General features: G+C 37.0%; 1 protein-coding gene across 1 annotated transcript; it reads right to left on the bottom strand.

Annotated features, from left to right (window-relative positions):
- Positions 1-330: 330 nt before the first annotated feature.
- On the bottom strand, positions 331-5,906 carry LOC127448650 (photoreceptor ankyrin repeat protein-like). Its single transcript, XM_051711335.1, has 4 exons — positions 5,602-5,906; positions 5,032-5,161; positions 3,592-3,732; positions 331-1,471 (listed from the first exon to the last, which is right to left on the bottom strand). Exons 1-4 carry the CDS (start codon positions 5,878-5,880, stop codon positions 642-644), a joined length of 1,380 nt encoding a protein of 459 aa, XP_051567295.1. The 5' UTR covers positions 5,881-5,906; the 3' UTR covers positions 331-641.
- Positions 5,907-26,331: the final 20,425 nt, after the last annotated feature.

The following is a 26,331-nucleotide window of genomic DNA, read 5'->3' as shown; positions in this document are numbered from 1 at the left end:
GACTGAGAACTTAGACTTTTCATTGTTTTAAAGACCTCATGAAATCAACAACAAAAAAAATGAGTTTTGTGGTTTTTAGTTTGTCTATTAGCTTTGATTTTATTTTTATGCAAGTGCAATCCTAAAAGTGGTCAAAATAAACCCTAAGCATATATACAAGTTGAAAATGTACAGTCTCTCTATTCTGGGAAAACTGATAAAAAATATTGATGACCATTCACATACATAGACTTTTGTCCAATCAAATGATCTTTAGACTGAGAATGTCCCTCCCACTAATACCACCTGCAGGGCCGGCGCAGGTCAAACTGGTGCCTTATAGTTCATGATTATAGACCAGAAAGTGTTTGGGGGGTGGGGTGTTGGTGTTGGGTCCTTCAATAACGTATGATGGATTTCTTTTTTGCCTTGGAGTTTGGTGCCCTACGCAGACTGCATAATCTGCACATAGGGAGCAGCAGTCCAAGCCACCTTCAACCAAGTAGCACATAATGATTCATGGCTTTGATGTAATTAAATCTATTGGCTAATAGAGCTCCTCAAAACAGCCTGCCTAATGGGAAATTGGACAACACAGGAGAGAAAACTGCGCTTAAGTGATTTTATGGGATCTTTATGGACTTCACCACCCACTTCAATCATCACTTTTTTTTTCTTTTTTCCTTGTCTTTGCTTTTCTTCTCCTTCTCTTCCTTTTCTTTTAGTGCTTTCTTCTCTTTCTTCTTCTCCTCCTTAGCCTCCTTGTACTTCCACTTTGGAGGCTCCAAGTAACCCTTCTGTCTTTTGTTCTTTTTCTCCTTCTTTGGGGTGGGCTCGGAAGACTTTGTGACTTTGATCTGTGGAACACAGCCCGAGGGGAAAATGCTGTTACGTCTGGATGCTACACTACGAGGGATGAAGGTATGCATACCAGACTGAGCAATGGAAAGCACACTGCCACGCCTCTCTGTATCAGCACAGCAGGACACATAGGCAGACCCGGCCAAGTGGACAGAGGGAGAAATGGAGGTTATGGAGCTGTTTCTATGGCAAAGCGAACTCTCCTCCAGCTCTGTCCCTGAGTGCTTCTGCACAAGCTCAGCCACAGCCAGTCGCCGTTTTCCCGCCTCTGGAGGGCTGCTTGGGCACAGTGGGTGTGTGGCCATGGCTATGAGTGGGCTGCGAAGGCTGGTGGTCATCTGCACCATATGATCCATGACACCATTGTCCTGCGGGTCACGTGGGAAGCTGAAACCAAATGTGCTCTTGAAATGATGAGTCAACTTCTGACCAGTAGTCTTATTGGCTGTTGCTTTGGCAACCAGCACCTTAAGTTTGGGCCACTCAGGGATGTAGGTGTCACAAAACTGTTCTGCAGTGGGGCGTAGTGCAAGGCGGCGCAGACGATGCAGTGTGTCGAAGCGACCTGTTTTCAGTGCCCAGTCACGTGCGCATTTCCCACGGTTTGAGTCTACAGCATTTACATCCGCACCTGAGATGGAGAGAGCAATACTGAGAAGAAGATCTTAAAATTAATTGTCCAAAATCCCTGGCAGATATATTGTGAATTAGACAGGCTGAAGGAGGATGATGATTCAAACAAAGTAGATGGACATTAAAATGTACATATTAGCTCTGTTACAAAACTTAGAGAGCTGCCTCGCTACCTATTGCCTACATAGCAGCTGCCTTCTGGAGTAGCATTCTAACAGAAATGAAACTCTACAAGTGATTGATTTAGTATGCTCTACATAGACAGCAACTTAACATGCCACACAAAGCACACTATTGATTCACTATTGATTTCAACATAGGTGATGCAAGAGGAACAACGCAATACAAGTTTTCAAACTGGGGTCGGGGGACTCCCAGGGGGCCACAAGTGGGTTCTGGGGGTGTACATTTTAATTCTGTTTTCTAATGACTACAAATAGATTTCAATTAAACTGAAAAAGTTTTTCTAATAGTGAATGTAGTATCTCTAATTGTAGATAGAAAAATTATGTGGTTGACTTAGTACAGTAGCTAAATAAATTAAATATTTTCATAATTAATTCTGGCTTCAGTAAATTGACTAAATAAAATCCAGTTCTTTAATTTTCCAAGCAACATATTGTCTTTATAATATTACGCTTTCTTTATTTCTCACACAGCAGCCTATAAATGGGTCTTTACACGTTAAAATATATCACTGCCTTTTTATTTTTTGGAAGGGGGTCCCACGCAAAAGGATAATCATATTTGGGGGTTCTTGGCATCAAAAATGTGAAAACCCCTGCTCTAATAAGCATAAATATACATTGCACACAAATAAATGGGGGTAAATTGTAAAATTTTCTTCATTTTAAACTATTTTTATCAATATATTTCAGTACTGAATGAATTATAATTAGATTTACTATAATTAACTAGTTAACTATTCTCTCACTTAGTCTGGACCATCTTATATTTGTATTTTCACTTAGATTATTGCAATCCATTTTGGGATTGCCTTGACCATGAAGTATACACTACCGGTCAAAAGTTTTGAAACACACTCATTCTTTATTATAATTTTCTTTCACATTTTTGAATAATAGTAAAGTCAATAAAACTATGGAATAACATAAATGGAACTATGGGAATTATGTTGTGACTAAACAAAATCCAAAATAAATCAAAACTGTGTTATATTTTAGCATCTTCAAAGTACTCACCCTTTGCCTAGAATTTGCAGACATGTACTCTTGACATTTTTTCAACCAACTTCTTGAGGTATCACCCTGGGATGCTTTTTAAACAGTATTGAAGGAGTTCCCATCTATGTTGGGCACTTATTGGCTGCTTTTCTTTATTATTTGGTCCAAGTCATCAATTAAAAAAAAAAATTTTTTTTTTAATTACATTTTAGATTGATAATGAAATAAATTAATATGGTGGCACAATTATATTTTTGTCTACAAAACTAATTTCAAACATTTAAGCATACGCCTTCAGATCAAAAGATTCATCATGAGAAACATTTCGGTCAAGTGTTTAAAAACTTTTGATCGGTAGTGTACATGTGATACTGCCTTAGAATTTGGTGAAAATAGGGTTTCTAAGAAGGAAGCACAATTATGTTCCAGCAAAATGAAATAACTTTTGGAACAGTCTTTGCATAGGTGGTTGTTCTTATGATGCCTTTAAATGCTATCTATGGAAGCAGCTCACTAGGATTTTGAAACAGAGTCAATAATTGAAGCCTTGATAGTGTTATAAGAAGTGTGAAGACATGAAGTTTAAGAATAGCCTGACTATCCATAAGCTGGGGTGGCTAAATAAAAACATGCACACAATATGCAGTACATACACAATGCTATTGTTTAGCTGCTTAATTTTTTAAGCCTACGGGTGCTTTTAAGGTAAACTGGGTCAGTGTCAGCTATTTGATTCTTGATTGACTATGTGAGTCACACGGTGTCTTGAGTTGTTACTGTTACATGAGGTCATTGTTCTGCATGAAAAAAATCAGGTGTTTCTACCACTGATGTAATGAAAACAATTGATGTGTGTATCGGACCTTTGTGGAGTAAAGGACCTTTTTCAGCATATTTGTGTGTACATGTATCTGTTCATAAATCACCTACTCACCGTGCATTATAAGAGCTGCCACCACATCATCCCTGCCCTGTATGGCAGCTTTAATGAGCGCAGTAAATCCTCTGTTGTCTCTGATCTCTGTATCTGCTCCAGGGAAGTAATTCATGATGTAATTACATATGGAGACATGACCTGTGAACAGAAATAATGACCATGCTTACACAAAATTTTCTGAGGGTCCATATTAATCCTTATTTCAGGAAAAGAGGTTTACATGCTTCACGGTTATTAGAATGTTATTGTGTACATGGTAATCAACATATTTAGAATAAACTAAGACTATGCACGTTCTTCACCCACTTTTCTTTTCTGGAAATACTGGAGATGCTCTTGCATAGTGATGTGCACAGACCTTATCAGGGACAGGGGCGGAAGGATGAAGAAGGGCACTGATTTATTTTGTATTTATTTTTTTATGAGTAGTAATTATACAGTATATACTTGCCTAATTTATTTGAATTTTGAGTATTTAAGCATATTTCTTGTATTATATACTGTACATAATTTTTTAATTTTTCCCTTTATCACAAATACTAATAATAGGCTGGTGGTCAGCCTAATATTTAACTATTTTAATTTAATTATTAAAATTTCTACCCTTTTTCTGGATGACCAAAAGGGCACCTTAAGATTTGAGAAAGAAAGGGGCTTGCATTCCTGCTGCCCCCCTTCTGTGCACATCTCAGCTTTTGCCAATTAGTAAACTGCATTTTTAGTAATTCTGTATAGTAATTTAATCAACTTGCTAATTCTCAGTCCTTAAAAATGCTATGCAAGAGTGCAATAATATTAGTAGGCTGTAAAACAATTGTAGGCTATAAAGCATTTAAAGATGCTTTCTCTCATTTGTGTACTGATAAATGTTAATTTCTTTTAATGTTTGCAAAAAAAAAACTCCTTACTTCAAAAATGATTTTTTTTTCTTTCAATTTCTGCACTTTTAGCGACAGCCTGTGTCCCATACATCCAGAATTACTTTGCTGTACTTGCTATAATTACAGTATTTGGATACATTATCACCAATAAAAAGGATTATTCATTAAAATTCTGAATAAGGTGTTTATATGTCACAGCTGTCCTTTTTGGATTTCTGGAATTTTGGCTTAATTCGGTTATTTCAATTGGGTTAACATTTTTACATGATGCATTTTTTGATGGAGAGGGAAAGGATCGGGATATGATCCAGACCGTATTCAAACCCAGGTCCCTGTGAGCCAACAGCTCTTGTTAAAAAGTCAAAGGCATTAAGCTATCAGCAACAGCACAGCTCTGAATACGTGATACATTCATACTCAGAATATGACCAACCTAGATTGGAATAGGAATATTCTTGTGGATGTAAACATGGTCACTGAAATAATTTATATAATATCAGGAAATGTATTTCCTCTATTATCATCAAAATAGTGAAATTGTTATGCAACAACTGACCAGCTTGAGCTGCAATCATTAGAGCAGTGTTGCCATCGTTGTCTTGATGGTTAATGTCCAGATGCGGACAGCCATGCAGCCCATAAACAATCGGTAGAAAGCCTTTATATGCAGCCACCATCAACCCATTCTACAAAAAAAAAAAAAAAAAAAGAGAGAGAGAGAGAGACATGGTTTATTACATTGACCTCCTTACATCCAATCCTTTAACAGATAAAAAGGTAAAAACACAGGTATTGTAGTACACAGACACATCAAATCATCAGAGCTCATTAGGCCTGTAAGTAATCCTTTTATAACCAGCCAAACCATAAGAATGTGTCTAAATGGCCACATGTCCTATGGCACTTCTAAAGTTATTTTAAATGGTTCTAAGTTACCATCAGTACCATCAAAACACCAATTTAAAGTATTAAAAGTTCAAATATAACATTTTGTTATTGGATTACCTCCTAATCCATTTTATGGACCATAGCTCACACCTAAAAAGTCTATTTCCATAACATCTGGTCTTTTTGCTCTGTGATTGGTCTGTCTCTTTCTCTCTAATACTAATGTGCAGTATCTTACCCAGCCATTAATGTCAACTTCAATGACCTCGTCACGGGTCACACCTCGCTCCAACACTATCTTCAGTGCTTGTGTGTCATTTTGGATGCAGGCCTCATACAGAGTGTTGGCAGTTCCCTTTTTTCCATCTTCACGTTCGTAATCAGGGAAAATAGAATCATCAGAAAGCACGCTTCCCGAATCCGACTCTTCTCTTAATAATGATATTTCGGAGGAATCCTCATCCGGGCCTGACCCCAGGTTTGGGTCATCATAAGCAGAGCTCTGAACTGCTGCCATATCTCTAGAGCTCAAACCAAATTGCAGGTCCTTCCTACACCATCTAAGCTGGCATTTAAGGTGAGTGTTCCAACTTCATTGTAGGTCAGAAACTTGAAGGGAAGAAATGAAATTCCAAGTGTTCATGGCCACTCTCTTGAGATAAACTTAGCAGACCTACAGAGATAAACCACAAGGATCTTTAATTAATCAACCTCAATTATGCAGTGATGGCCCCTAGCAAGAGACAGGGTTGGGAGGGTTACATTTGAAATGTATTCCACTACAGATTACAGAATACATGCTGTAAAATGTCATTTGTAACGTATTCTGTTAGAACACTCAAGGTCTGTAACGTATTCTAAATACATTGGATTACTTCTTCTGCACTGGAAGATTTTTTCACTTGTTTTGACTATAAAAACTCAGCCAGTACAGTAAGACAAAATACATGCTAAAAATACATTCTCTGAAAACCCTAAATATCTTATGCAGTGTTGTTTCTAAAACAAGATAAATCAAATTGATCTTGTTTAAGGATTTTTAGATATTTTTACAGGAAAACAATACAAAAATTATTATCAAGAACATGATTTTTGCTATAATATCAAAGGTCTTACTAGAAAAAAAGAAATTATGATCCAACGTGAATTTTCTTGATAAAAAAAAATATGATCGTGCCTGGTAACGTGCATGTAAAATGGCTAGGAATAGCATTTTAGCTTAGCGTAAAGCTGACAAATTACACAAGGTTTATTTCTATTTCTTGTGCTCCAAACTTACTTCAAACTTACTTCTCTGTCTGCTCGTATGAATGTAACACATCATATTAAAGTGTTTCACCGCTGTTCAAATGCACTTTGGATCGCATCATTTATATGTATAAATGTTTTCCATCTGAAAGGACTAAATATTAAATGAAACCAATGACAATAAAATGCAAAGTAATCTCTTCAGTAATCAAAATACTTTTTGAATGTAACTGTATTCTAACTACCTATGATTTAAATTGTAACTGTAGTGGAATACAGTTACTTATATTTTGTATTTTAAATACGTATTCCCGTTACATGTATTTCGTTTCTCCCCAACCCTGGCAAGAGGAAATATTTGCTAGACATTTGTACATATTGCTTGATTTCCAATTACCAACACAGGAAGCTATGGTAATTATACAAGTCAAGATTAGACCTCAAGTCTTAGAAGATCGCTAAAACAAAGGTGCAAAATTGCAACAACCATTGTTAATATACAGTATACTATAACCTATATAACCTGGTTTCACACCAATCTCCTATCTTTGCAAAACAATTAGCACTATAACAGTTCAGTCAAATTAGATCTCATTAATATATCTAAAAGCTTAATATGCAAGAATATTGAGAGTTTTAGTAGCTCTGGATCAGTGCTGGGCAGATTACAAATTACATGACAAAAAAATGCAACCAGTAACGTAATCTCGTAGATTAAATTTTTGGGGTAATCTAATCCTAACTTTTGGATTATTTACAACCTAATTCTATTGTATTTTATGTCACATGCATTTGAGTAGGATAATCATTTTCACATAAAAGTTCAAAGAGGAAGAAAATTGATTCCATTATTATTAACAAAAATAGCCTCACAAAAAGAGCTCCTTATGACATTTTTAAAAGGTGCTTTAAACATTACATGAATGAAATAAACATTAAATCTAACAGCAATGGCAGTGCATTGCCAAAGTTTATAATTCAAAACACTGAGACATTCAGTTCATTTTAAGTGCATAAAACAATAGCAACATTAAGAAGAACATTAATGACCTTAGAATCAACAGCAACGACGTTGCTAGGTCAAAGCTTTCATCTAAAAACACTGAAACACTTTTAACCCTTACTGCTTACTGATAGTCCATCACCTATTCCAAAGCTAAGGTGCAAGATATTATTTTTTGAACAGCAAGAATATTTGAAAAGCGCTGAATATTGTAAAACAGCAGAGTTCCACCAAGTCACACAAGGAACAATTGAGTAACGTTTTAAATCAAGTTTCATGTAGTGGACTCACTGCATCAGCAGCAACAGTGGAGCGATGGGCTTTGTTTCATATTTCTGCACATTTTATGGCTGAACTATTGTGTACCCTGCGGGCAGGACTCTTAGAGATGGCATCCACTAGATTCTTTGAAGCAATTAATTTCAATGTGTGAGCTGCACAATTTCACTCTTAAAAATGAAATGATCTCTACAGATCCAGTGGTTAAATGCTGAGGTAGACTGCTCCATCTTCACATGGCTGGCTAGTAGCGAGTATCAGTTCTGAGTGTAATACACACAACCCTCCCCGTCTCTTGAAGATTTACCGAACGTATATCAGTTGTGTGCTGATTTAGAATGAAAAATGTAAAAGATTGAAAAAAGAGAATGATTAGGATGATCAATAAATTATTAACAATTTACTGCCTTGTTAATATGTAATCATGTAATCTATAAAAAGTAACTGTAATAAAATTACGAGTATTTTAAAATGTAATTTAATCCAATTACAAGTACTTATTTTTTGTAATCTTATAACATAATCCAGATTGCAAGTAATCTGTCACTACCCAGCACTGCTCTGGATTTAGCCTCTGAGAGCTCTGCTTTAATTGTCAGTGCTAAATCTGACCTGCTCAGGCTTAGAATACACAAGCTTACCTACACAATACAAACACATGTTACCTCACTATACCCTATAAAGTATATGGGTGATTTTTCAATTAGGGGACCATTTCTGTCCTCTGGGATGATTTTTTTAGAAAAAGTGCTTTGAAGAAAAAAAAAAAAAAAGTAATTCTAGTTTTAAATGAAAGATTATAGTAACGTCATAGTACCTTTAAAATATTATTGTCTTTTTAATTACTTTTTCTTAATATTAAAGAGTGCTGAAATGTTACATTGGCTAGGATTTCTCTTTTTTTTTTTACTTTTTAAATTCTCCTCTATAATAAATGTTTAAAATTTTCAAATCAAGGAAATTAAACTTTTCCATCATTAAATCGTATTTTCAAATAATTTGCTATTTATGGATACAGTTATTTTAATAACAAAGAATTGCTGTTCCCAATATTGCTATCATTACCATCATGCTAAGCATTTTAAAGAAGGGTTTTTCCAAAAATATTTTTATTTGGCTATGGAAATTAGAAGTGATATGTTTAAATCTCTTTTATTTATCATAAATGGCACATCTCATTTCTTATATTGTCCAAGCCACACACACACACACACACACACACACACACACACAAAAGTCTGATAAAATAAAATCCAAAATGTAAAAGGTAACCTGAGTAGATTATAATGATAAATTATATTGTAATTAACTATTGCTATAATAAGGCAATGATAAAAATGTATTTTACATTTCCTAAACAGAATAATTTTATTAAACTCTTATGGTCTGGTCTGTTGTCTGGATTGTTGAAGAGTTTGGATTTTTTAACTTCAAAATAAACATTGTATAATTATGAGGAATATCTCACCTGTGTTCACCTTGCAGAAGAAAAGAAGACTCCTCAGTGATTACTGCTACCTTTAACCAGCTGGAATTTCAGCAGACGTTCATACCCTTATTGTCAGAAACTAAACAATCAGCTTCACCTCCTCGGTGTGTGTGCATGTTTTGTGTGCATATGTGTGTGGAGGGGTGTATCCATGCTTGGTAACACTCTCTCACACCTAAAGTCATTAGACTGACTAATGCCTTCAGGATCAGAAAGGACCCAACATAGACACTTGGAAAGTAGTCACTTGTCAATCTAAAACACACACATGCAAAGTTTTCGCTTTATCTCTGTCTTTCCCTCACAAGCATACATACAATTCTTTAAGTATTAACAGGATTATGTATTCAGGCAATAAAGTTGAATAGATTAGATAAAAAACAGAATAATAATGTGTCCATGCTGTGGTCAAGGTGGCCTCAACTTTTTTAGTAACAGATGATATTACAAAGATTGGAAAACCTATGTATTACATACCAGATCTTCATCGTCTATTGATTGTCATTGTCTATTAGGTATTTTACGTCACAGAGACCCTGATTTTAGGTCAGAGGATTAAATGTATGTCAAGCTGTCTTTGATGAGATTTCAAGACACTGTGATGTGCTGTTTGTTGACAAAAATGTCCCCAAATACTCTTGTTAGGCTTTATAATAGTAATTAACACACAATATTTCTGCCTCTTCTGACATAAAAATTGTTTGTGTTAATTTATCTATTGTATAAAAGAAGGTTAAATTCTAAGGAAGTGTTAAAATATGACTTTTAAGTGAATTAATAAAACCAATAAAAAAAATGTATTGAACTAAAAATAAATCAATAAAAAAAAATCAAGACAATTTGCCTCCTGAAAACAGTTTCACCAGGATCTGTAGGCTACATTTTTACATATGGCAGCTGAATTATTTTCTTATAATTGTGGCCCAAAATTACTGAATTTGTAGCATTGTAGCAACTGTTGTTTTACCGAGAAAAACACCAATAATCATTATGAAAATATGTAGGCCTAAAAAGTGTCAGTGACGGTAGGAGTACAAATGAGGTCTGTCGATTTAACGTGTTAATTTTAATATTATATAAAAATGCATAAAAAAAAATCTGTAATAAAAGTACGGATTTTCCAACCATTTGAGCAATTCGAGTTGAAGTACACGAGCCGCATCAATAGGTGGCAGCGCGCCTCAACAAAACTCACAAGCAGCAGCCACAGAATGAGGACCGCTCACTGAGGAAGCACAGCTGAATACAGGAATCTTGAGACATGATTTTCAAAGTTCCCACTACTTTTAACTTGACAAATCATACTAAAAATATGCCATTTATGACACTGAATACTAGTGAGACGCTCCAAACGCATCTGTCTGAGGGACGCACATGTACATACAGTCATTGGTCATTATGGCCAAACAGTTAAATTATTGTTTCATCAGACCAGAGGACATTTCTCCAGAAAGTAAGATCTTTGTCCCTATGTGCACTTGCAAACTGTAGTCTGGCTTTTTTATGGCAGTTTTGGAGCAGTGGCTTCTTCCTTGCTGAGCAGCCTTTCATGTTATGTCGATATAGGACTCGTTTTAGTGTGGATATAGATACATGTCTACATGTTTCCTCCAGCATCTTCACAAGGTCCTTTGCTGTTGTTCTGTGATTGATTAGCACTTTTCGTACCAAACTACGTTCATCTCTAGGAGACAGAATGCATCTCCTTTCTGAGCGGTATGATAGCTGCATGGTCCCATGGTGTTTATACTTGCATACTATTGTTTGTACAGATGAGCGTGGTACCTTCAGGCATTTGGAAATTGCTCCCAAGGATGAACCAGACTTGTGGAGGTCCACAATTTTTTTCTGAGGTCTTGGCCGATTTCTTTTGGTTTTCCCATGATGTCAAGAAAAGAGGCACTAAGTTTGAAGGTAGGCCCTAAAATACATCCACAGATATACCTCCAATTGACTAAAATTAGCCTATCAGAAGCTTATTGGCTAATTGCCTAAAGCAGGGGTCTTCAACCATTTTCAGGCCAAGGACCCCTTGGTGGGTAGAGAGACCCACCAACCCCCGTTACATATTGTACAAAACTGAGTGTTGCGTTTTATGCCTATAAAAACATATATGAGTGGTCTTAGCTAGTCTCCCAGCCTGGCCAAGCTGGTTTAAACTGGGAGGCTAGCTGGTCTTCCATCCTGACTAGCTAGAAAGTGTTCAAAACACCTCTGAAACCAGCTAACTGACCAGCCTGGCTAGGCTTGGCGACCAGCTAAAACCATCAAACCAGCTTAGGCTGGTTTTAGCCGTACAGCACGGTTCTGCAACATTTTGGACATGGAGTGACATTTTTAATTTTCCTTGTTAATCCCTGTGCCAACAAATAGAAAGAAAAAGACAGATAGACAGACAGACAGAAAGACAGACAGACAAACAGACAGACCCTGTCCATGCAGAATCATCATGTCACTGCTCAAACGCACAGCGCGACCAACGCAAAGCAGACACGTTACCTCCCGCGACCCTCCACTACAGCGCTGCTAAACCTGATGCATGTCGCGCTTTGAGCAGCTTGTGATGAGCAGTGGTCGTGTGAATGGTTAGTGTATGTAAACTTTGGAATTGTGATATAGTCAATTAAAAGTGAAACAATCTGTTGTTGGAAAAAGTACTCGTGTCATGCAGGGTCGACTTGAACCGGCGCCACCGCCACATCACCGTGACGCATGCCATCAAAGTACCGCGAGAGCGATTCGAGAGCGGCCGCCTGGTGCAGCCGCACGAGCTCTGAATGACAACACAGCCCATTCACATTTGGGACTCCGGGTCAAAGGAGATGGCTGACAGGTTAAAACTGCTAACTCTCTGTGGCCAGTTTCATATCCATAAATGTAAAGTCACCGATTCTAAGCCCAATTTTAGGCTTTTCTGTGTCCATCTTAAGTTATTCTATGACTCTCTTTGTTCATCATTTAACAAGAAAGCCGCTAAAACTGCTCTGTCGATTAAAAAAAAATTATGGTTTCATTATAAGAGTTACTTCCTGATTTCCTGAAGGTGACAATTATTTTTTATTTTTTTTTATTTTTTTTGTTTTATGTTATTTAATTCTATTTATTTTTATTCATTTATTGTATGTTTAATTTCTGTTGCTTTAGATGTTTTGTAAATTAGTTTTTCTTTTTAGTAGACTATCTCTGTTTACTGTATATTGTTTGAAAATATACTTTATTGCCTTGCTCTACCTCTAGTTGCCTGTTTTTATTTGTATTTTATTTATTTTATTTTATTATTTATTTATTTTTTCTTGGTGATATATGTATCCCATGTAATCTTTGTTAAATAAAAAAAATAAATAAATAAAAACACTTAAGAAAACACAGCCCATTCACGATTGGCCAGACTCACAACGTGAAAATGGTTACACGCAGGGCCAGCCTGTGGCAATTGCAACATAGGCGGTTGCGTAGGTCTATACAAGACTTTTTTTTTCTATTGGAAACGCGCCCTCTCGTGACGACTGTGCGCGCCTCTACCCATAATTGGAGCACTAACGCTATGCGATTATATTATAATCGGATCCTTATCATATGTGGACAAAATGAGTGAAAAAAGAACCAAATTATCAGGTGCGCAAGGCAGGAAGCGGCACAAAGAAGAGGAGAAGAAAAAGAGCAATATAAAGGTAAGAATCACAAGTTAACGACTGTTCATGTCAGCCATTGATGTTTATTTACTATTTTGAAATAGGTTATTTAGAAACTCTTAACTGGCATGGACACTGTGGGCCGTTTTTGCTTGTTTTATTTAAGTTTGGTGCAAGTTAAGTGCAGTGTATTTTCTTTAAAATACACTTAAGCATATAATGTTGTTTTAATTCCAGTTATATTGCTGCTTGCTTTCACTTCACCAAAAAACTCCTAAGTGTCTTTTAAAAGAGACCATGGTTAGGACTGTAGTCTAAAGCTTCATGCAACACACCCTCAAATGAAATTTAGAGCAGACCAGGGCAAACTGCTGTCCGCAGGTCGATTTATCATGAATGTTTTTATTAGATCTTTCATTTATCTGGCTTTGGAATCAATCGCCCATCCACAAGCTTTTAATATGCTCAGGGTTGCCAGATAATAGATGCAACACCCCAATCAGAGATTTATACTTGCACAAATTGAAAATATTTCGCCTTATGTCATACTTAATTTAAGCAATCTGGCAACCATGCATGTGAGTGTGCTCTCTCTCTCCTCTTCGGAGGCGGGGGCGGGGAACTTAGTGCTCAATAGTGCAATATTATGCTCAAAGAAAAGTGTGATGCAGCCACTCAGTGTCCATTCATGAGGCTGCGTGTGCTGTTTAGTGCCAAGTCTGCAAGTAAACATTTTCAGTGATGAACTTTAGTAAAGTCCCAAGATCTTCGCATTATTCGCACACGGAGGGGACACGCGTGCAAAACCAAGCGAGAGAGGAAAATGTTTGTTCTTTGTGTTCTTTGTAAAATGCTGAAGTCCCTCACACCTGTATGCGAATGTTACTCTGGCAGTAATCATTTATCAGTGTCATGCAGCTTGTTTTATTCAGCTGTGTGCTGAATGGGATGCCAAACAAACCACTGACAAGGCCCACATCATGACCCATGAGCGTGTGAACGAGCTGATAATGTTTTCAGAATAAAACAACTTAATCCACTTTGTGGCACACATTAAAATAAGCTTTTAGAATCTATAACGTCAGAATATTTTATTTTGCTATTAAACCAGACTCCTGATGTAGAGTGTTAAATTGAATACTAAATTACCACTGCATTGAAGTATGGTAAAATAAACAATTTAATAATTATACTCAGCCTTTATTCAGTTTTATTAACACATGATAGAAAAGTTGCAGCAAAACTTCAATAAATCACAGAAGGGTCCCATCAGTATGCACTTCAGAAAATTGTGCATCATTCATTGAGTGCATGAGTGCACTTCTATTTCTGGGCTTAAAATGTACAACTATGCAGAACTTTTTATCTTCTCTCTTCCAGGATCTACTTAACGGCTGATGTGGCCCCGGTTGCCAATCTAAAATCAAGACAGACAAAGAGACTGGGCAGGCCCTGGTTATACGTGTTTCATGGGCTGCGTTTGCAATTGCTTACTTCACATACTACTCTTACTACTTCTGCTATGTCAGTCTATGACAAAAATAAGAGTAGTGTAGTATGCCATTACCACTGTGTTTATTCTGACACCTCCAGTTCAGCGAAAACTCTCACAACTCCATGTTTTATAACAGTACATCATGTTTATATCATGTTATATTATGTTTGTCATAGTAATATTATGTTTATTCATTAAAAACTTTAAAAATGATTACAAATACTTACTCCTTTATTGGTATTAAAATAATACAGGCTTTAATTGTACTTGCTTCTTGCACACCCAACAGGCACTGTATTAAGCAGCACATAAACCTTTTAAATGAATGATGTTTCTGATTTATTTTGTGTAAAATTCAAGCATCTGTCTATCTGAATCACATTTCGTCTGCAAACATCGCGTGATCTTCTGGGACTGGTGTAGGCTCTGCAGACGACGAAAAGAGCAAGTGTCCGGCTTGGCTACTCTCTTTTCAACTCCTCCCCCGACAGCAAATGGCAAATCTCACCGATCGGCAAATCGAGATGCAGTTCAAGTCGAATACACCTAGTGTGTGAACGTTGCATGCGGCTCTCACGAGACTTTAGGTAAACTGGCAGTTACCTAATAGACTTGACCACAAAACCTCCAGCTAAATTTAGATGACATCACTCTTTGGGCATATGTTGTCAAGTTAATCCTCCTGTGTCCAAGCATACCTTCAACTCATGTTAGACAGTCAAGCACACATATCAAATATGCACAATGCATACAGTATATAGCCTACTGTATATCTTTGTTGTCAAAAATTATTATATTATTAAATATTATTGTTGTGCTAGAAATTTAATGAATGATTACAGTAACTGACTATTAATGGGATAGTTCACCCAAAAATGAAAATTCTCTCATTATTTACTCACCCTCCTGGCACCCCAAATGAGTATGACTTTCTTCTGCAGAACTGTTTATTTACTTGGAATACAATAAAGAAAGACATTGTTTTCAGTCTACACTCTGAATTCATGGACTCTTTGGGCATGCATTAAGACACCTCTGGCTTTTTTGGGAAGTCATTACCAAGGGAGCATAAAAGTAATCCATATGATTCCAGTGGTTAAATCCATGTGTACAGACATGATATGAGAGAAACAGATCATCAAGTAATTTATCATAAATTCTTCTCCCTGCCCAGTAGGGGGCAATATGCACAAAGAATGTGAATCATCAAAAACACAAGAAGAAGAATGAGAAAGTGAAAGTGGAGATTGAGCAGGGAAGACAATTTATAATAAAAAATGACATAAATATTGATCTGTTTCTCACCCACACCTTTCATATCACTTCAGAAGATATGGAGTCGTCTGGCGTACATATATGTTGCATTTTTGTGGAATTTGGAGCTTCAACATTTTGGCATCCATTCACTTATACCTTGTATGGACCTACAGAACTGAGAAATTCTGCTAAAAAAAATCTTTGTGTTCAACAGATGAAAGAAAGTCATCCACATCTGGGATGGCATAAGGGTGAGTAAATGATGAGAGAATTTTCATTTTTGAGTGAACTAGCCCTTTAATGTACAGAGAGAGCAAGTTGCTATTTTCAGGTACACAACTGCTAATATCTGGAAGTCACCTCAAAGATGTTATCACATTCTCTGTCTATTACACTAAAAAAAAAAAAAAATTTTGTTGTTAGGCTATTATGGTGGGGACCTCCCATTGATTTCTGTTGCTCTAAACTTAAGACTATTGTAGGTACTAAAGGTTAAGCCTAAAGCAAACCCTAACCCTAAACTTTTGGGATTTTTTTCATGCAAAATAATTTCCTTTTTCCCATTCAAAATATACATATTGTTTCAAATCAGCTTTACAGAAAATAGAAAAATAATGGCTTAGAAGTGGGCTGGCCAAAAGCAACAGTGACAAGTAAAAACTCCCTTAAATGTTATATAATGTTATATAAATATAATAGATTCCTTTATTTATGTTTGAGACTGAAGGTATGTGGGGCAATGTGTAGAGCCCTTTCCTCTTGTTTCCCTATGTTGCACTTGGAGGTCAAGATGGAGCAGGAGGGTGTTGGAGAAGAGGGCGGGAATGGGGGTGGTAGTCAACAGAAAGGAGAGAAAATAAGAATGTGTGTCAGTGAGAGTTGAGTGCGGATAAACTGCTCAAATTCAAGCTAGACATACCTGGACCAGTAAAGAAGAAACAACAAAATAAGCAGCCAAATATTTCCTTCATTCATCCAAGGAGAAAGGGGAAGATGACGAGTCTGGCCAAACTTCACAGCAACACACAGCAACTGCTAAAATCTTTATCAGACACTCACCCATCCCTGGCCCTAAGTAACCAGCACAGGGTGAGCAAACACACACACATCCACGAACACAATAAGCTATTAACGAATGCATGCAAATGCCATTAATTGATCATAACTTGATAAAAGAGGGATGTTGTGGTTGTCATTGTGTGTGGCTTTTTGTATCAAATGATTTATTTATTTAAGAATGGACAGATTCCAGAGATCTGACCTGACTACATTCATATCAGTAAAAGATGACTGGGGAATGCAAGAGGCTTTTATAGCACACATTTGTGAGATTAGTCACATGCAAACAGATTGGGAGAGAGGAAGGGCCATCACTGTACAAGCACATATGGCAGGCAGTGATGAACATCTGTATATCTCTGTACATTAAGACTGTATATAACACTATTCTAAAATTAGCCTACGAAAAGGATAAGTATATGGTTAAAAAAAAATATTCCGAATAATCATTTATGTATAAAAAAGCAAAAATTGTGTTTACAGTAAGGCACTTACAATGGAAGTGAATAAACATTAAAATGCACACTGTTTATTAAGTATAGGCACAAGCAGCAGCGTCTCTGCATTATGGGCAAGCGGGGCTGAGCCCCGCCAGAGGTGGCGCTGTTGTGCAAAATGCGTAGCATCATCATGAATTTATTTTAAGAAATGATATCATTTCCACATCTTAAACTTGTTTTATGTCCATTATACAATAAAAAGGTAGAAATTCTTTCGGAAAATTCTATTATTATTAAGGTCTGTTGTATTAAAGCCTTTTAATTGTTTTCATTTGCTATGCGTGGGGCTTGCCCACTGTCCTCAATGTTAATCAAAGGAGATCTGGAGAACGTCATGCACGTGCAACGAGCCTTTAAAGGAATAGTTCACCCAAAAATGAAAATTTGCTGATAATTTACCCACCCTCAGGCCATTCAAGATGTATCTGAGTTTCTTTCTTCATCAAAACAGAATTATGATTTTTAGGATTTCATTTCAGGCCTCCTCCTTTAAACAATTCAGGTGAATGTACTCCATTTTTTGACAGTCCAAAATGCATATTTAGGGTGCATCAAAATAATCTACACGACTCCATTCGACAAATAAAGTTCTTCTGAACCCAAACAATTGATTATTTTTAGAAACAAAACAATACTTAAATACTTTTTAACTACTAATGTTCGCTTCCGTACATATCTGTGACGCGTGCTCATGAGAGGGATGACGTAAGCTCGTTGGTAAAGTCACGCATCACGTGGAGAAGGAGGCGCGTCATTGTTTACAAGAGAATGAGTGCTGTACAAAAGTTTAATTGTCTTTGCTATATATGTGTATTTGTATAAGTGTATTGTTCAAAATGGTCGATTGGTGTGTGTATGCTGGATACTTCAACCTTCAGAAACCCCAAAGATAATGCACGGCGGGAAAAATATAAACTTTTCATTGATTGCGTATACGTGATCATGAGTGATTGAAGCTCTGGCTTATCGCGCTGAACCTGGATATCAGTACACCCCTACGTTCTCTCAAATATTGGAGGGTGTGCAGTGAACATTTTACCCCTGAGGATTTCAGACCATTGAAAGAAACAAAGGTTCGATATCTCATCAGCTGTGCCCGTGCTGTTTTTCCAGCAAACTCAGGTATGTGTGAGGTATGGATATGGGATCTGCACCTCCCTCAGTGCTCCACTTCTCATCACCCGATTTCTAATTCACCGCACCTGCACTCAATTCATTCACTCATCACTGCCTCCATAAATAAAGAACACTTGGTTTGCACAAAACTACAACTTGTGTGGCTTGAATTCCTGACAGTCATATAGCCTATATATTTCTGCTAAAAAAAAAAAAAAAAAGCACAAGTAGATAACGCAATGGCATTGCTCTGAAATAAAGGATGGTTATTTACTGCAGTAATGTTTTTTTATTATTATTTGGAAATAACCTTTTTTTTTTTTATATTGTTTTGAAATTGTTTTGGTTTGTGAACGGCGCTTGGTCTGTGGTCTGTGCAAGTTTCTCTTGTAAACAATGACGCACTTCCTGCCTCCTCTATGTGACGCGTGACTTTACCAACGAGCTTGCGTCATCCCTCTCATGAGCACGCGTCACAGATATGTATGGAAGCGAACATTAGTAGTTAAAAAGTATTCAAGTATTGTTTTGTTTCTAAAAATAATCAATCGTTTGGGTTCAGAAGAACTTTATTTGTCGACTGGAGTCGTGTAGATTATTTTGATGCACCCTAAATATGCATTTTGGACCGTCAAAAAATGGAGTATATTCACTTGCATTGTTTAAAGATGAAATCTTAAAAATCTTAAATTCAGCAAATTTTCATTTTTGGGTGAACTATTCCTTTAACGATGGCCCGAGGGTCTCTTGCCTTTGCCCCTGAGCCAATCAAAAGCTTTGATCATATGTGTGTCAAGCTGTAGACGTGAGCCTCGGAGATGACCGATCTTGAGTGCAGACCTGCATAGTGAATTTCATTGGTAAGTTTTAAAAGCTAATTTTATTCTAATTTGTTGCTTTTTGGATTAGTTAAATTGCACCACTCATCATTTCAATGAATTGTATGCCATTGCATTGAGGAGCTGTGTTGATGCATTGATTTATTTTAGATTACAATAACGGATAAATATTCAGAGTCTGTACGTTTTTGATTAGTTTTGTGATGATGTTAATGCGAGAATAGGCACAGCCTTTGACGATTTGCACATTTATGGTTTTCTTTCACTGTCTCTTCTGTCACTTTAGCATTTTGCCAAGGATGTGTATGTTTTAGTGGTGTTTTGTGCTGAGATGAAATTATTAGGGATGTTTGTGTGTGGCATCATGTCAGGGTCGCGCTAGAAAAATTAATCTTTACCCATCACTCACTGTGAAATTCCTGTCATGATCTATTTTTATCCTTCATACTTGTTTTAATTTTAAAAGTACTAGAGCTTCATTCAGGGGTGTAGCATTTATTCTTTTGGCATATTAGTGGCAGTGGGCTTATGATCGATTTTTCTTTTTTTTTTTTTTTGACTCAACATGTTTAAGTGTGGTGAAACCAAGGAGTTCTAGGGTGAAGGTTCTGCCTGTCAATCTAACAATATTTTCCAATTATCTGTTGTCCAATGTCTGTTTCTTTACCCACTCAAACTTTTTCTTTTTGTTTTTCTGTTTCAAAAGTGGCTTTGCCTTTGCAATTCTTCTCATAAGGCCTGCACCCCTCTTCAGTCTTCTCTTTACTGTTGTATGTAAAACTGGGGTTGAGCAGGTAGAATTCAATGAAGCTGTCAGCTGAGGACATGTGAGGCGTCTATTTCTCAATCTAGAGTCTCTGATGTACTTATTCTCTTGTTTAGTTGTACATCTGGCCTTCCACATCACTTTCTGTCCTTGTTAGAACCAGTTGTCCTTTGTCTTTGAAGACTGTAGTGTACACCTTTGTATGAAATCTTTAGTTTTTGGCAATTTCAGGCATTGTATAACCTTCATTCCTCAAAACAATGATTGACTGATGAGTTTCTAGAGAAAGCTGTTTCTTTTTTGCCATTTGTGACCTAATATTGACCTTAAGACATGCCAGTCTATTGCATACTGTGGCAACTCAAAAACAAACACAAAGACAAAGTTTAGCTTCATTTAATAAACCAAATAGCTTTCAGCTGTGTTTGATATAATGGCAAGTGATTTTCTAGTACCAATTTAGCATGATTACTCAAGGATAAGGTATTGGAGTGATGGCTGCTGGAAATGGGGTCTGTCTAGATTTGATCAAAAATGACTTTTTTCATATAGTGATGGTGCTGTTTTTACATCAGTGATGTCCTGACTATACTTTGTGATCAGTTGAATGCCATTTTGGTGAATTAAAGTACCAATTTCCTTCTGAAATAGCACATTCTGTACATTATTCCAAACTTTTGGCCGCCAGTGTACATGCACAAGTTTACAGAACTTTTTCATTGTCCCTGATTTGAACATAAATTGCCACATGAGAAGCACATCTCTGAAGCTCAGTTAATACAGTTACTGCACTTATATAACTGACAATTCTGCTGTGATTGCTGTATAATTGGCTGAAATGATGCGCTGCTTTTTTCGACTTTGTTATTATGCATTTTTGCGCTTTATTATGCACTGATGTATGCAGTCATGAAATCAGAGACCCTCTAGGCCTCTACTCAAAATCTAAACACAAAAGAGATGCATAAAACCAGGTGTTAATGTTGATGGTGCCTGTTTGTACACTTAACACATGGTAATACCAGGGAATAAACAGGGCACACACATACAGCGGGGAAGTGAGAAACAGAGTAAAGTCAAAACTGATGTATTAGGTTAAAATGTTTTTCTTGATTCTTTTCTTTTTTTTTTTTTTTTTTTTGTCAATTTGACAGACAGCATTTGGAATTATCCGTCAATGTTTCAAAAATCAGTACAATCGGGTTTACTGATTGTTTGTGCCCCACCAGAAATTATGATCCTGAGACGACACTGACCACAAGACATTAACAATACACAGTAAGTATTTACTTCATTTTAGTGTGAAAAAAAAGCTTACTAAATGTATCTGTGTAAAGTTATATCCAACATTACAACTTTGATGTCATGACAATGTAATGGCGGTAAAACGCATAATCTGGTAAATCCCTGATTTTATCATACTGACATCATGAAAGCACGTATTCTGTTTACATCATGTGGCTATACTATTGACACAATGTGTATTTTAATTAGTGCCCGACCGATATATCGGTCAGCCGATATTATACTTTAATTTTAAAAGCCTGTAAACTGCAATTTGTTGTTTGTTTGTTTGTTTTTCAAATATATGAGAGATGAGTCAAAATAATTTTTGTGGTAATCAACATTATACGACAACTGTTGTCGATTGAGTTTAATTTGTATTGAACCTGGAACATTCCTTCAGTGCTTTACACACACACACACACACACACACACACACACACACAGAGAGAGAGAGAGAGACAGACTGCCTGTCTGTTTTCTTATGCCTGAGGGTAGTTTAATCTGTTTTTGCTCTCACTCTTATCAGCAACACCCCACCATGCCCCCAAAAATGACAAGAATCACATAAGAAAAACAAATTCTCAAATATTTTTATCTAATTTTCTTTGTTGCTCTCTTTGACATCCTGACATGAAGTTTTGTGCTTCTTTATGCTTTCATGAACAAAGTTATTTTCTTCATGACTGAGACAAAACACCTCAACTGAAATTTGACACGACAGGAAACTTGTCAAAAAACATCATCAGCCCAATCTCGACATGCTTCCAACTAGGCCAACTTGTCAAATGTTTATTGCAAAAAATAAGGAAAAAAAGGAAGCAAGCACAAAAGATTGGGCCTACAATATTCGTGTTTAAAGAAAAAGTTTGTATTTATGAAGTGTACTTCTTCGTACTAGCTTAAAGTGTGCTGTTTTGATGTCTGGATACTGGATCAGAATGATTTGAATACTGTATGTATCTAACCACTACATTCAGGTCCTCATAGAAGTACTGAAATCAAGTATTAGCTTTAAACAAGTCAGGTGAGGTGATTCTCATAGATTTGGTCTAGTTTGAGGAGAAGGTGTGTGGTGTCTTTATTATAGGGTCATGTGAATTGCTCAGATATGGACTTGCGATTCACTGCAGGTTTGACTGTAAAGCTGATTACAAGTTCACACCAGTGGGAAATTAACTTTTATTATCTGTTTCAGATCCCAGAGAGCAGTGAAGGGAGTCTTTTGCTGGAAGACAAACGGGGCTGTTCAAAGACGGGTGCAAAATGGAAGAATGGAGAAATAAGCTGGAAACCAAGACCCAAACACATACCTGAGGGCAAAAGTTAGGGGTCAAACAGCATGCCTTTTCATAATGTTCAGGAATTTTCTGTGTATCATATACACTCAAACATATAAACATAGTCTTTAATTGAATCCAAACCTTTGGTGTGACAGGTGAAAAGAAATATGAGAATTAATATTAATTCATTTTGCTGCATTCTATCTGCCTGTGCCTCAGTGAATGTAAAGTATAAAAAGTACAAACAAAGATGCTTTAACCTGGGGCGACTGCAGCAACCGTTAAATCTTTAAACAGAAATATCCTTGGTCACCCCCAGAACAGTCTTTCTTTATCCTAATACAATTTATCAATAAACTGTGCACATTTTGATCATGACTTAGTGATCGATTTCTATTCAGAATTTTCCTAACTTTAAATTACATGGATTAGTGGATAGATATTTCAGAACACCACAGATTAATTTTTTCGATTACATTTAAAGGTGGGCTGAGTAATTTTTCCTCTAAAGTTTTACCCTAAAAAAAAAAAAAATGTAAATTTAAAACATACCAGTAGCCTTATAAAAGCTTTGGTCATGGAGAAGGTCCCCTCATGGGGGCTGCCATGTTTGGATTACATGACCAGGCGAACATTAATCTCAGTAACAACCCTGTTATTGGATAATTTCACTCACTGATTAAAACTAATCAAGGCTTACTGGGAATAGTGAATTGCTACAATGACATCAATAACTGAAAACGTTTGCATTTGAATGATGCTGCATCCAGTGCCCAGTTGCGTAAAACACCTTAAGTTTTTCCCTTAAGAAAACACTTAAAGTTTGATTTCTCTTTACCTGAAGGAATGACTTAAGGGTGTTGCATATAATCCCATAGACATTTCTCTTAGGTAAGGGAAACCGTTAAGTGATTTACTACAGTGAGCCAGGTTTTACCATAATAAAACTCTGCCGTGTTTCTGCCAACTTTCAGAAGATCAGTGAAATTTCCTGCAATTTTACAACATAGAAAATACTTCAACTTTATAGTATTTTTTTAAATAATTTTAATGTCTATTAAAGTTGCTCTGTATCATTATTCATGTGTTAATTATTGTCCGACCTCTTCTGGAGCAGCACATAGAAGGCGTTGTCACGTGACACCTGTTACTTTTCTCAGGATGCACCAACCACAGTCATTTGTGATTACTGCATACTGTAAATATATCAAACTAATTTTTTGGAGGATACACAGGTGGATTTCCATTTGGATCTGAGGTACAATCCTCAAAATTAATAGATTCTAACACTTGTTTGTGTACAAATCTTTCCTTTGTAAGTAAAATTAATGTCCTGAGTTTTTCATGTGGACAAATTAATGAAGGATTCTACTTTTACTGGTTTTACAGGTAAGTGCCCTCTTGAGAAAGACACTTGAATTTGAAAGACTGTGACCAGTAAGAGTTGGAGGTGCAAGATGTTAAGATGCTTGTATAACTGTGCAGAGAACTGATTGCCATCCCAAATTAAGAATATTATTGGTGGTCAGTAGGGCTGTTGGATATATATGAATATTCGCGATATATATCGCAAATGAAATTGCGATATGATTTTAATGCATCCATTCGTACAGTTTATAAAGATGCAGAGAGCAGAAAAGACTAAGCACACTTCTGGTATGTGTGTGTTCCTATCACTGTAGATTTCCCTCCAGCTTGTTAGTGATTTCCCATATTGTGTGACGGTCAAATCTGTACTCCTGCAACAGTGTTTCTATCGCTAAAATGGTCTAAAGGGTTCTCCCTAGCGCACAAATTCGTCTTGACACACTACAGTATACTCTTCAATTGGTTCTATAAACTTGGCCATTTCTTCAATTTTAGAAACCTTGTAACTCTTAACCTATACTTAAGGTGAAGTATTCATAACCTTAAGATATACTTAGGAAAATGGCAGTTAAGGGCTTTATGCAACACTTAAATTTTTTAATTATATTAAATTGTATTGTCAGCAGCCATATCACACTGTAGCTAGACTGGTTGCCCATTGAAGCCAAGAAGGGTTGAGCCTGGTCTGTACCTAAATGGGAGACCTCCTGGGGAAAAGTAAGGTTGCTACTGGAAGAGGTGCTACGGACGCCAGCAGGAAGTGCTCACCCTGCGGTCTGTGTGGGTCCTAATGCTCCAGTATAGTGATGGGGACACTATACTGTAAAAAGGCACCGTCCTTTCGACGAGACATTAAACCGAGGTCCTGACTTTCCATGGTAATTACAAATCCCAGGGCACTTCTCGTAAAAAGTAGGGGTGTAACCCCAGTTTCCAGGGCAAATTCCCCCATTGGCTCTTATCAACTATAATGTAATTATTATTTTTTATTTTATTTTTTGGATTTTTCCCCTTTTTCACCCAATTTGGAATGCCCAATTCCCAGTGCGCTTTTAAGTCCTTGTGGTCGCGTAGTGATTCGCCTCAATCTGGGTGGGGGAGGATGAATTCCAGTTGCCTCCGCGTCTTAGACCATCAGCCCGCGCATCTTATCACGTGGCTTGTTGAGCGCATTGCCACGGAGACATAGCACGTGTGGAGGCTTTACGCCATCCACCATGGCATCTGCGCTCAACTCACCACATGTCCCACATTATAGCGACCTTGAGGAGGTTACCCCATGTGACTCTACCCTCCCTAGCAACCGGGCCAATTTGGTTGCTTAGGAGACCTGGCTGGAGTCACTCAGCAAGCCCTGGGATTCAAACTAGCGAACTAGCAAACTCCAGGGGTGGTAGCCAGCGTCTTTTACCACTGAGCTACCCAGGCCCCCACTATAATATAATTATAATCCCATCCCTGAATTGACTTTATCACGTAGAGTGCCATTTCCACCATCTATTGGTGGTTAGCGTATTGACACACTATGGCTGCCGTAGCATCATCCAGGTGGATGCTGCACATAGGTGGTGGTTGAGGAGAGTCCCCTGTTCACTGTGTAAAGCGCTTTGAGGGTGTGTTCACAATTGGCAGGTTTGGTTAGATTAAAACGAACTCTGGTGCAATTGATCTGTTGCCCATTACAGTTCGGTACAGGCGTCAGAACCGCCATCAGCTGTCCTTGCAGCATATCTTCGTTTGTGTGTGCAATGGAGGAATTCCTGCCACTGTTTTGACTCCTTTACACATTTTATTAGCTCTTCGTTTGTTCTCAGATGGTAAAAATACCACCATATATACATGTATAAATATAACGAGCACATTTCGCCCAGCAGCCAGCATTGTTTTTGATGTTCGGCAAGTTTCGTCGCAAAATAAATCATAAAAAATATGATTTATAAAAATCATAAAAGCTGTCCAATCAGGTTGTGAATTTTTCCTGATGCCTTTTGTTTTGTATCTTTAGGTTCAGTGTTAAAGATTCCAGTGTGAACGCTAATCGAACCAGGACTAAATGTATAATTTTCTTTTTTGGTCCGGACCAAGAGAACCAAACTACAAGTGTGAACACACCCTGAGTGTAGTGACAGAAAAGCGCTATATATAATATAATAATAATAATATAATTTATTCTTAAGGGAAATTGTAAGTGATTGTGACATTTTACCTGCTCTCACTGAGCACTTTATTAGAAACACTATGGTCGTAATAAAGTGTCCAGTGTGATCTCCTGCTGTAGTAGCCCATCTGCCTCAAGGTTCAATGTGTTGTGCATTCAGAGATGCTATTCTGCTCACTACAATTGTACAGT

The sequence above is a fragment of the Myxocyprinus asiaticus genome, chromosome 12, assembly GCF_019703515.2.
Source record: "Myxocyprinus asiaticus isolate MX2 ecotype Aquarium Trade chromosome 12, UBuf_Myxa_2, whole genome shotgun sequence".
Classification (NCBI taxonomy): domain Eukaryota; kingdom Metazoa; phylum Chordata; class Actinopteri; order Cypriniformes; family Catostomidae; genus Myxocyprinus; species Myxocyprinus asiaticus.
Note: the sequence above shows the minus strand (reverse complement) of the source record. Positions and strands in the feature narration are given on the sequence as shown.

What these genes read in the sequence shown, in the direction of transcription:
- LOC127448650 (XM_051711335.1), bottom strand. Translation starts at nt 5,880, where the DNA reads ATGGCAGCAGTTCAGAGCTCTGCTTATGATGACCCAAACCTGGGGTCA. An exon ending in AAGTTGACATTAATGGCTGG is followed by an intron (nt 5,162 to 5,601) that starts GTAAGATACTGC and finishes TTTTTTTTGTAG; the next exon opens with AATGGGTTGATGGTGGCTGC. An exon ending in AATGATTGCAGCTCAAGCTG is followed by an intron (nt 3,733 to 5,031) that starts GTCAGTTGTTGC and finishes TTCTGTTCACAG; the next exon opens with GTCATGTCTCCATATGTAAT.